The sequence below is a fragment of the Pituophis catenifer genome, unplaced genomic scaffold (genome assembly GCF_029215685.1).
Source record: "Pituophis catenifer annectens isolate HBS135680 unplaced genomic scaffold, rPitCat1.0.hap2 SCAF_3, whole genome shotgun sequence".
NCBI classification, from domain to species: Eukaryota; Metazoa; Chordata; class Lepidosauria; order Squamata; family Colubridae; genus Pituophis; species Pituophis catenifer.
In genome coordinates, this window is record NW_027256883.1 from 112,264,748 (window position 1) to 112,277,844 (window position 13,097).

Below are 13,097 nucleotides of genomic sequence, written 5' to 3' on the forward strand. Positions count from 1 at the left end.
CTGGCCCCCCAAGATCAAACAAAACCCTGATGTGGCCCTCAATGAAATCGAGTTTGACACTCCTGTTATAAACCATCATGAGACATGAGTCAGAGGTATTTTGTCATCATCAATTTATCTTTTAGCAGATGACCAGATTTCATTTTCTCAAAATACCAAAACTAAAATAACCATCTGTACTTAAAAGTGTGGGGAAACACTAGGGTGTTTTTTATATAATCCTAGAATTAAAAATAGTTTTCTAGTTTCACCATTTCTTTGTTATATATTATTTAACGACTGCTCATAATATGACTGTTTTAAAAAAAACTATTGCAACCAATCATATTTACAACCATTACAGTGTTCCATGGTCATGAGATTGCCTTTGGGGTGGGGACAGGGTGGGGGGACACCAATTTTGGACAAGCAGAATTAATGCTGAGGGTGGAAGAAAAATCAAAAGTTGTGGCCACATAATGTTTTGCTTAATGATGGAATGGGAAGTAAGATTTTAAATCCATCCCTCAGCTTTCCACTTTGTGACTGCAGTGCTTAGCAACCAAGTTGCCAGTCCCAATTGTGGCTGATAAGTGAGACTATTTAATAGAACAAAAAGAGAGAGAGAGAAAAGCTTTTTCATTTCATTCCACCTCCTATGCATTTCCATTCCGTTCTTTTCTTAAAAACCACTATTAACTATACCAGTTTTGACTAAATCTTTCCATCGAAATGAAATTAAGACCTTTCCTCTTAACTGCAACGTTTCTGTGCCCTGGACAGATTCCTCTCAGGATACAATTCATTATTGCACTTGATTGTGCAAATGCAGTCATTAATTGAAATGTACTTCGCGATCCTACATTTGAGAGAGCGCAATAAAAAACGATGTTAGTATATTTACCGTGGGATATTACGAACTGAGAATAACCTGAGAGCATTTATCTGTTTCATCCGAACCTTCTGGGGCATTTGTTTAAATACCGTTTCTCGGCTTTCCCAGCAAGCTGCCAAAGAAAGGATCCGAGGCGTGTGAGGAATGAGCGGGGCCAGCCTCGACGACCCGCGATTCGGGGCGGTGCTGCAGGCGGAGGCGAGGCGGGGCCAGGAGGAGCTACCGACGTCCCTGGAAGACCGGAGGTGGGAGAGAGGGAGTCCTTCTGTCCTTTTCCCCAAGCTCGGTGGTTAAGATGGCGGCTGCGGGGGTTGAGGGGGCGAGTCCGTGACGGCCTGTCCGGAGAACGGCGGCGAGGAGGGGGAAGGAGGCAGAGCGGCTCTGGGAAGCGCCGGGTGCGGCTCCTAAAGCGGGGTAGGGGGCGGAATGTGAGCAGGAGGAGGAGACGGAGGGCTCTGGCGGGGGCCCAGAACGGGAGGAGAGCGGGGATGGGCCAGCAGGTGGGCCGCGTCGGCGAGCCGGGTGCCGCTGCGCTTCAACATCAGCCGCCGCCGCCGCCGCCGCAACAGCAGCAGCAGCAGCTGCTGCCTCTTTCCCAGCCACAGTCTCAACCCAGAGGGCTTCGTGGGAGTAATAGCAGCGGGAGTAGGCCTGCCAGCCGGAGGCGAGAAACGGCCGCTCCGCGAGCTGCCGACAGCGGCTTCAATATCTTCACCCAGCACGGTAAGGTGGGAAGAGGGCTGGGGAGGGCAGGAGAGAGAGGAAGGAAGGGCGGGAGGGAGGGAAAAGGAGGGAGTGGGTTGCGGCAGATGCTGGAGGCGGGTGGGTGTGGCACAAAAGCGGAGGCTGGAAATGGGGTGGGGGGTGTCATGAAGCAGGGCTGGGGTTGCTTCCCCTCGCCTTATTTTTCCCAACTTATTTTTTTCCCCACAGTAGACAAAGGTTTGCTTCATCTGGTGGCCGGCTAGAACTCCTTGGGAAGCGCCCAAGCAGGTAGCAGCAGCAGCCTTCCCCTTCTTGTGCCGCCTTCAGTATCTGATGCTAATAGATGAGGATTCCAGTTTAAGCACATAGGTGACAATAGAAACCACTTGCAGTGAAGCGTGTTGTGTCGGCTCAAATCGCTATTCCCTCCCCCCCTTCATTTTCACTGATTAATATTTAAGAAACGGCTTCGTGCATTTCATAAAGAGGGTTTCGTTCGGTATAGAAAAGTGCTTGTTCCCCATAAATGAGTTGATGTTCAATTTAAGTGTCAGAGGACATACAACATGGCTACCCCTTCAGGTTATGAAATGTGTGTAGTATTTCTCAGAAGTATAACTTGCTTTGGTTTACTTTCCAGGTGCATATACTGATAATTGTTAGGAAGAGTGTTTTTATGTTAGTAGCATATGGTACTGCACAGGGTTATGACCCTTTGGGGTTATATTTGTTAATGGTTGCACTCATGGGATGCTTTTTAGTCCTTTCTAACGGTGCTTTGTTTGCAGTCTGAATGTACTTCACATGAGATCCTTGCTTCATGAGTACAATATTACTTTCCCTGTTTGTTAATTTTTGTAGTCACAATAAAATTGAAGTATTTTTGTTGGCCTATCTCCTCATTAATATCTGAAACAGTGTTTTCTGTCATATGGTCCCATTTAAAATGCTTCAAGTATATTCATAGTGTTGGTAAGATGTATGCCACAAAGTGCAATTATAAAGTTTTTCTATCGTGTAGCCCAGAAAGTGCCCCAGATGTTCCTTTTTTTTCTAGTTTTGTGATAGTCATTTTATCATGATTTCTTTTTGTATTCTTTGGATGAATTGCAATGATGTGTCTACTCTTCTCAGGTTAACAACCTGTTTCATTATGACTTTTATTGATATTAATGAGAACAGAAGACAAAAAGCTAGCATCTCTAACTGGGAGGCTGTGCAATTAGGAAGGTGGGAGAACCAATGCTTTTGGACCTTATTGGTATAGCAAGGTAAGAAGGTTTCTCCTGTCACTCTTTTTCTCTTATGGTGATGTGATAGACACAATGAAATATTATATTGTGCAATATTACATTCTAGGGTCATGTACAACTTTACTATGGTTGGAAGTCCATGTGATTTTTATAGAAAGCCCAAATAGGCCATTATCACCATCATATGATTTATGTTGTATCTTGCATCTGGTCTGGAAGTGGCAAATAATATTTATTCAGCTAAATATCACAGGGTGATTTGCAATCTTGAATGGCATTCAATAATTTGAAGTAGTTTTTGTATACCTGTTTTGTATTTTGCTATATTTGTTGTAATTTGAGTTTCTACAAGTGATACTTAAATTCAGCTTGAACATAAAAGGAAATAAGAGTTTATATATTTATATATTATTAGAGAAATTTTCAAATTTACAATAGTGGCTTTTAAGCTTCAGAAACCCCATTTTCCTAGACTCCTTGAGCTGTGGAACCTCAATTGTACATCTTGTTCTGAAGAACTCATTATGTATGTGTGATGTGAAAGCCAATTACACAGGTCACTCCCCTGAGGATACATAATGTGTATAGATAAGATAATTAGTAAGTGGCATGTCCAATGGTATTTAATCTTATTGATGCATCAAGAGAAGAAAAATGGTTTTTTCTGCATTCTTGTTCTTTTATGGTGTCTGCATTCCATATTGCTGGGGGTGATATGCTATCAATATAGCTCCTATGTCCTCTATTGAGTAGTATAGAAAGATAAAGCACACCATTGAGAACCCCAGAAGGGCACTAAATGTAAATATATTTATTTGTATGTTCAATTTATACAACTGCTATCTCCCATTCATGACTCTGGGCAGCTTACAATTAATGCAAAAAAAATTGAACAATTATACAAAACATTACAAAAACATTAAAACAAAAAGTAAAAGCCATATAGACAGTGACTTGGAGAAAATTTATGGAAATATTGTTAAAACCTTATAGCTGTACTAATAAATGATATTTTGCTCTCCATATATGAAAGAACCACTTAACTTGCAACAATGTGGACATGCTCATAATGCATCTTCTTGCATCACAACCCATACAACTGCTAACATAATGTCCCCTTTAATTCCTTCCCATGTTATGGGTAGCAATGATCTTACTACTATTCCCACTAGATAGCAATTCAAATCATAAGAACAACTTTTTCATTATGATAAGTAAGGCAAAATAAATTATTTAATAGAACTTGGGCATAGTTTTTTTTTTTTGCAGGGGGCATTCAGAGAACGAGAAAAAGTCTTCTCTCTCAGAGGAGAGATATGATACTTAGTTGAGGAGGGAAAATACTCTCCCAAATAGATTGCTAACCAGAAACAAGCCTTGGTAAATGAGAGAAGACACAGACATGTACTTTACGGTATCTATCTCTGGTTGATCATTGAATAAAGTTGTAGGATTGGGAGTCAGGAAATGCATTTGAGCCTATGATTGGAAAGCAAAGAAAATGTTCTTGCTTGGTTTTTTTTTAAAAAAAACAGTCATGACAGAACAAGAAGTTCTCAGGATTTAAACTTCAGTTATGTTCTACAAAACATTTCCTTATAGCTAGCTAGCTAGCAATTGAAGACTATAGGTTTTGTCTTCCTGAAAGGTTTGTGTAGGAATCACTGGCAAGTGATGTGGTGCATTTCATTTATCAGTTAGCCATTTTACCCCTTTACTATTTTCTTAATAGCCAGCTTTGCCATGCTGAATTTCAGGAGTCTCTTCATTCCTACCCTTAGCTCACTGTTCACTTTGGGAGCAACATTCATTCCATTGATGTACTGTGGAATCCATTGTCCGCCAGCTTTTCAAACTGTTTTATGAAATCCTAGGGTTCTGAGAGAAGTTGATGAGAGACTAAGGACAAAAAAAAAAGTTCACTTTAGCACAGCCAATTTTCTCTCACTAGAGCTTTGTCTCTAAATCAGGGGGTTCTGGCAGTAAATTTTGAAAATCTCTTATCTAAAATACCAAGCAGAGAGGAAAGTAATCATTGACCTGAAGCCTATCAGGCTTCTAGTTTGCTGCTTATTCTCTCAATCTCATTCCACAGCTTGTTGAAATCAAGTTACAGATGTGGAAACAAATTCTTATCTACTACAGTAGAACAAGGAAACAGTAATAACAAACTCAATAGTATCTGCAACGAGAAAATGTTGCTAACTTGGAATTGCTTTTCAATGTTTTTCCATAAGAATTTATTAAAAATACAGATAATTATTTTTGACTATGATGCAAAATTGAATTTTGTAACAATTTTAGTATTATCTGTATTGTACTTGTTCTTGAAGTCTTTTTTGAGATTATATAAATTTCTATCATATATAAATGTTGAGATTATATAAATTCAGATTGTATAAATTGATGTTTTTCATCAAATAATTTCACTCCCTAGATGTGAAACCCATAACATACACATTTCATTAGATTTGGTGGGACAAGATGATGAAATTGGGAAGAGGTGGTCCCTCAAATAACCCAGTCCAATGTCATGTAGGGCTTTAAAAGTCAACACCAACCACTCTGTTTGGACCCAGAAACAAATTGGTAATCAATGCAGCTCATGTAGCAAGGATGTAATGTGCATGCTATTGGAAACACGCAGAACTGTTTTATAGTTCTTCATTGATTTTCTTGAAGATAAATGAAATGAGCAATAGTATTTATTTTAGCACAGTGGAATGAGAGATAGACAATGTCAGTTGAAATGTTCACATTTCTTATTCTTTTACCCTAGTCTACTCTCTTCCTCCTTGCTTTATTACTACTGTTGGAAGCTGTCTGTTACTGTAGAATAAAAGAGTATGGTATTTCAGAGTGTTAAAAACCATTTGCCCTAGGAGCCTGCATTCTGAAGAGCATGATTTCATTTGCTATCTTGACTTTCTGTTCTTATGAAAACAAATCTATCCGATCTTCTGCTGACTTTTTTACAGGTAAAATTAATGAAAGTTTATAATTCTTTTTTGTGTTTGACTCCTGTTTTCAAGTAAATACCCTGTTCTTTTTTAAACATCACTTCCTTGTTCTCTGCCTTTTGTTTTCTTTATTGAAAAAGTTTTTCAAATACAGATTTTTCCCCCTTTTTCTCCCCCCAACCCCCCCTCTCCACCCCTCCCCCTGTGACTTCTTCAAAGTAAAATCCAAATTCATAACAGATTATATAATACTTTACCATCCCCTTACTCCATCCCCCAAATATTGACCCTTTCTTTCTAATAATATTATTATATCCCCCTTATACTATACATTTCAAAATAACATTCTACTATAACATTATGTAATAGCTTCTGGTTTAGCATAGAATTATTATTATAACTCCCAATTTAGCAATAATCTGCCCTTTTTCTCCTCCCCATATATTAATATAACATTTCAAAACTACCTTCCACTTTAAAATTATATAATAAATCCTAATTTAACGTTTAATCTTTTGTGTATATTAATATAACATTTCAAAGTAGCCTTCCACTATAAATCTATATAATAAATCCTAATTCAACATTCATTCAACTCATAGTCTGTCCATCTCCACTCCCATAAATATTTCTCTGAAACTTCCCTTTTTTAAAAAAAAAAAAAAACTAAACAATCAGTAAGCTAGCCTGTCTCCACCCACTTCCCTACAAAATTTCCATATATAACAATTCTTGGTATCTTTATTATTCTGCCCACCCTTCTAAAGAAAAAATATTCCCTTATATAAATAAAATCAATGACTTTAACTTGTAATCCATATAATATCTTCTTTGATGTCTTTCCATTGGATTGTTAACTCCATCACCCATATTAGGGTAACATCACATCCTAATTCCAACAGAATGTTCGAAATCATCAGTTATCATCTGCCCGCATCAGTAATAAATATCTTCATGTATATATATATAAAAAAAAACCAACCACCCGAGTGACATTATAATTGTATTCCATATAGTATCTGTAGTAGTGGTTTTCTTCAAGATTATTAAATCCAACCATCATAATGGGGTAACAACCAGATCTTCTGCGTGCCCCAACGTAGCTCTCTTGCCATATAACTCAGCATAAACGTAATACATTTATCAAAGAATCCAAAATAGATAATTCCAATCCAACAGTTTAAGGCCCTTTTCACATCCCAAAATTACGGCATTGCAGAGGTCTGTCACTCTCCTCAGGATGATATTAAACAATACTTCGCCTCAACTGTCTTTTCATGTATTCAATCATCTTTTAGATAACTGGCTTCGCTGTTGCCTAGTTTAAAAATTTTTGTTTTTGTGAGACCTATTTCTTTTTTTCCTTACTTTTTGTGGGTTTGATCTCCATCCTGGTTTCCTTTCTATGATTTGTATATCAACTGTTCAATTTTCATTCTGATCTATAACTTGATCTTGTTGGTTTTGCTTTTGTGGCTTAGATCGCCATTCATGTTTCTTTTCTATAAGTTGTGTATCAACTGATTGATTTTCATGCTTGTCTGTGACTTGATGAGTCATCACATTAGAATCCAACACCGCTTCTCTCTTATTTATAGGTAGTCCAACTGAAACATCTAAAGGATCCAAAGGCAATTCATCTACCAAGACCTCTGTAACTCGATGTTTTTCCATTATTTCCAACTCCTCCTGCTTATCTTGTGTTGTGCATAAAAATGTTGAGCTCATTTTCAGAATCTTATGATAAAATTCTTCCGCTTTTTCAACAGTATTTAATTGGTATCTTTCTCCTTGATATCTCAATATTACACCAACTGGAACATCCCACCTGAATAAAATATTTCGTTTTTTAAACTCAGTCACCAGGAATCCAAATTTCTTTCTATCCAATAAGATCTTAGGCGGTAACTCTTTATATATCCAAATCTTTCTTCCATACAGTTGTAAAGTAGAATTAAAAGATTTTTGCACAATATTATTTCTTATTTCTTTGTCTGTAAAGTAATCACCACATCTCTAGGCAGTTGCCTTTGCTTTGCAATCCAAGAATTTACTCTATACACTCTGTCAATCCTGCAAAATACTTCCTCAGGATGAACCTTTAAAATCCCAGCCAGAATTTCAGCAGATATTTTCCTTAAATCACCTCTGTTATTTTCCTGTAATCCTCTCAGTCTAATCGCAAATTCTGTGAAGGTATATTGCATCATTAAAACTTCCTTTTCAATCCATTGTTTTATATTTTCTACATTGCAAGTCTTATGATCAGCTTCCATTTTAGATTTTTCTTCTAAGCTATTGTCTTGAGTATTTATCAAATCATTTTCAATTCTTTGTATTTTATTGTCCAAATTATAAATCTTGTCATCAGTTTCCTCCATTTTAGACTCTAATAAGTCAGTATTTGTAGCCAACCTTGTAACAATTTCTGAAAAACCGTTAGTCATTTTTACAATCTTTCGTTGCAAAATATCATACTTTGATTGTACCAATTCTTTAATTTCCTGCTTGAATTTTTCAAAATTCTGGTTCACAATCTCATCCCTTCTTACAATCTCCTCCAAAAGAAATTCAATTAAATTAAAATCATTTTTCCGAGTTTGTAGGTTTAAAACTTGTTCACGTAGTTTGTAGATAGGGGAATCCCCCCCACTGCTTGTTTATCTGGCTTTGTAAGTTCAAACGCCATACTTCCACACAGACAAACTCTTTTTTAAGAAAAGAAAAAAAAAGAAAGCTTCTTTCCAAACAAGATCAGTATCAGATCTCCAGGAAAAAGAAAACATAAAAGTAGTACTTTTTCTTCAATTGTAGCCAGCAGTATTTATTCCGCTACTTTGTGGCTTATTAAGAAACGGAAGGACTTTCCCTTTCAGCCCCTTCTCAAGCCTCGGCAGTCGCCATTTTAAAATTCTTTTTTCCTTTCTTCAATATCTTTTGTAAAGTAAATGAGAATACTTGCGATTTAGGGTCACAGGTCCAGATCTCATCCTCTTTCAATAAACGATCTGTTAATTTTCTTTAAAATGCTTGTTCTCGTCGCCTGGTTCTGCAAAAAGCCAGAGGTCTCCCGAAGCCCGAAGCGGCGGCGAGGGAAATAGGGAGCCTCATCTGCTTCATCCCCCGAGAGTAAAAAAAAAAACCCTGGGGGCTTCGCAGAGGTCTCTACCTGCCCTCACCTGCTCTGTCTCACATTTCCTTATGGAAATGGAGTTTTTCGAGCCGCCTTTCAGATGTAAAGGCGGCTCTTTACAGGCGACGGGGCTGGCAGTCCCGAGGGACCGTCTGGCAGCGACCAATGGCTATTAGTCTTGAAGGCAAAATGCCCTCTGCCTTTTGTTTTCTTATTAAAGTTTTCAACCTTCTGTTCTTTGTGGTTTTATTTATATCCATTTTCTTGTTCCCATGGAGATATTTTTACTTACATTTATGGTTCTATAAAAGTTTTCTTTAACCCATAACCCTGACTGTACCTGGGCCTTACAATCAGTGCCCATATATTTTTGTGCTCAGGGCTCACATTCTAAGCACATCTTGATTGATGCTTGTGACCCTTTATTTCAGTCTTTCTTTTTAGTATTTGTTAAATTTCAGCCTTTGCAACTTTTTGGGCTATATCAGAAGTCTATTAACTAAGTAATTTTTAATATTTTATTCAATGTTTGTTTCTTCTTAATTTTTGTAATTTGTATCTTTAAAATACACATGTACTTCTGTGAGTCCTCTTTCTTATAAACACTGGTTTCTTTCTTATAAACAATTTTCCACTGACTGACTAGGAGGTGAAAAACTAGAACTTAAAGTATCCCTGTTGATCATCAGGTTCCATTTATTAGAAAGAGGAATTGCTTTTCTTGCTTTATGTTCAGTCAGAAACATTATGATTATATTGTTACATTATGATTACATGTGAAATTGGAGAGAAGATTGCAAATGGTATAAGATCTTAATAATGGTACAGATTTTTAGACAGTCATTGTTGAGGAAATATATTTTCTATGGGTGATAAAAATCCCTTTGAATCTTTCCTGGGTTGAGAAACAATTGTCCCAACCCAGATTGTCTTTGTGTGACTCATAAGCACAGGTAGGTATAGATATAAATATGTACCTGTCTCTTAAATTAAAATGTATAATCCAGCTGCTAAGAGTTAATAGAAAAAACTATTGAAATTAATTCATATAATAGTTTTTTAGTGTGTAAATGTAAAAAAATGTTTCAACTTAGTAAATAAGCTTTCAACACTCCAGAAGATAGGCTTAACATACAGAAGGATCTTGACAGACTTGAATATTGGGTGCTATCTAACAAAATGAAATTCAATGATGAAAAAAGTAAGGTTCTACATTTAGGCAAGAAAAACAAAATGCACAGGTACGGTATATGTGGTACCTCGCTCAATAGTAGTAATTGTGAGAGGGATCTTGGAGTCCTAGTGGACAATCATTTAAATCTGAGCCAGCAGTGTGGGATAGCTGCCAAAAAAACCAACACAGTTCTAGGCTGCATAAAGAGAGGGATAGAATCAAGATCATGTGAAGTGTTAATATCACTTTATAATGCCTTGGTAAGGCCACACTTGGAATACTGCATCCAGTTTTGGTCACCACAATGTAAAAAAATGTGGAGACTCTAGAAAGAGTGCAGAGAAGAGCAACAAAGATGATTAGGGGACTGGAGGCGAAAACACATAAAAACCAGTTGCTGGCATTGGGTATGTCTAATTTAATCAAAAGGACTAGGGGTGACATGATAGCAGTATTCCAATATCTCAGGGGCTGCCACAAAAAAAGAGGGAGTCAAGTTATTCTCCAAAACACCTGAGGGCAGGGCAAGAAGCAATGGATGGAAACTAATCAAGGAGAGAAGCAATCTAGAACTAAGGAGAAATTTCCTGTTAGAACAATTAATCAGTGGAACAACTTGCCTCCAGAAGTTGTGAATGCTCCAACACTGGAAGTTTTTAAGAAGAGATTGGAAAACCATTTGTCTGAAATTGTATAGGGCAGTATTGGCGAACCTTTTCTACACCAAGTGCCGAAATGGGAGCACACGTGTGGGAGCGCCAGAAACTGGAAGAGCAGTTCCCCAGCGTGCATGCACACTCAGGGAAGCTGAGCTTCTGGTTTCCAGTGCGCACATGCGCACCGATCACCTGGTCTTCTGGTATGAAGACCAGCTGTTGCGCCGGAACCCGGAAGAGCAACAAGTGACGGCTGGCATGCCCGGACAGATGGCTCTGCATGCCACTTCCGGCACGCATGCCATAGGTTCGCCATCATGGGTATAGGGTTTCCTGCCTAAGCAGGGAGTTGGACTAGAAAACCTCCAAGGTCCCTTCCAACGTTTTTATTCTATTCTATTCTATTTAAAGATTTAGTGCAAATCTCTTCAGTATACATATCTTTCCATCTCACAAAGATATTGTTCTGGGGAATGACAAGATATGATGGTGTTCTTATCAACAGCTGCTTTTTGGCTTTTCACAATATATGTACATACAGATATTTAAACAAAAATGTTTGTATTCACTTTGTCCTTTTTGAACCAATCTTATTTTACCTGTATTATGCAAACAAATGGAAAGATTGGATAAGCATCTTGTGAATTTTTTGAGACCTATGAAAATAAAGCAAAAATAAAAGCAAAAGGGATAATTTTATTGATTTTTATTCAGTTTCATAGCACCTTTTTATAGATTATAATTAAAGTGTTATTTTGTAATGGTTTTAATTTCATTGTGCTTCAGTTTTATATATTACAGTTTTAATATTAAAAAACTAAGTAATTCTTGAGAATTACTCTGGTCTTAAGAGATACATTTTGCTGTCATAATATGCTATTATGCTACTTCTACATCTGACTTGAGATGTTTTAAGGTCTTGTATTTTCTATTTGACTGTGCCTCAGCTTATTTTGTGTTGGTCATTGACTGAATAAAGTTTACTTACTTCCTGATTTTGGTTTGCTCATAAGGAGCTAAGAATAAATATTAGTTTAAATTCTGATGGATAGCAGTTCTCATATGAGAAGGAATGGTAGCAGATACAGATGGACAAAAGGGAGGGACGACTCTAGGAAGAAGATTGGAAGTGAAGGTCTTGGCTGACAGCTTACATGGTTAACATGGACACAGCTGTAGTGGCTGTTGAAGATAGATTGTTGGTTTCAGTGCAGAAAAAGGGTGATGAGGGATCCTAAAATAGAATTGGCAGTGTTAGGTCTGGTGAATGTTTGTTTAGTTCATAGGGTACCAGTAATCAGAAATCTATAGTGTTCAATAGCACAATTGGGAAAATGTTGAAGAGAACCTGTTGTAGGACCTTCTTTGGTGAGGTTGAAATGATGCAAGATGGGATTACAGGAAGATCACTAGTTAGATCAAGGCCAGCTGCTAGTTTTCTGACTGAATTGGAGAAAGAGGAAACCTTGCCATTAATACAGATGGTCCTCAACTTACAAAAATTTGCTTAGTGGCCGTTCAAAGTTACAACGGCACTGAAAAAAATGACCTATGATCGTTTTTCACACTTATGACTGTTGCAGCATCCCAAAATTCAGATGCTTGGCTACTGACTCACATTTATGATAGTGGCAGTGTCCCTGGGTCATGTGATCACCTTTTGCGACCTTCTGATAAGAAAAGTCAGTTGCGAAACCAGATTCAGTTTACAACCATGTTACTAATTTAACAACTGCAGTGATTTACTTAACAAATGTGACAAGAAAAGTCGTAAAATGAGGCAAAACTCACTTAAATTTTGGGCTCAGTTGTGGTAAATTGAGGACTATCTCTACTTGCAAACCCTTCTGTTACTTTTAGATTAGAAAGAGTAAATACAAGTAGATTTAAAATAGAGTACATGTTTTTAAATTTATACAATAAATTGCACACAAGTACATGTCTAAGATGCCTGATTGAATAGAACTGAAAGTTGGACTTTAGAAAAAATGCTTTCATTTATACTTTTGATACACTGTTTTATCTGCAGAAGGGGAAGAACAACCTGTACATACTAAAACGCAGAGGAGTCAGAAGTTGTAGTTCATACTTACAAAGTTTAACTTGATATAAAACTATTTCTACTATGTAGCTTATCAATAGTTTGAAAAATAAGAGAAAAAATAATTGATCTATTGTTTTGCACTTTTAAAAAAAATTAAATTCTTTCAAAACCTTAAATGTATCCATGGTGGAGTGTAATACATTCTACCTTAAAATCCTAATTGAAATTTATAACTGATGCTGCAGCATATAACCCTAAATTGTAAATATATAAATATATAAATAGTGTAACTGTAAAT

At 37.1% G+C, this 13,097-nt stretch overlaps 1 protein-coding gene across 3 annotated transcripts in view; it reads left to right on the forward strand.

The window, feature by feature from the left end:
* The first annotated feature begins 1,362 nt into the window (after window positions 1–1,362).
* The window catches only part of ABL2 (ABL proto-oncogene 2, non-receptor tyrosine kinase), a 54,093-nt gene continuing 42,358 nt past the window's right edge, over window positions 1,363–13,097 (forward strand). For 2 of the 3 annotated variants that reach the window (XM_070939249.1, XM_070939250.1), the window contains exons 1-2: window positions 1,363–1,401; window positions 1,474–1,597. In XM_070939249.1, the coding sequence (XP_070795350.1) occupies window positions 1,363–1,401; window positions 1,474–1,597 (163 nt within the window). Of the gene's footprint in view, window positions 1,598–13,097 lie in introns of all 3 variants that reach the window. The other variant, XM_070939247.1, reaches the window with a different exon arrangement.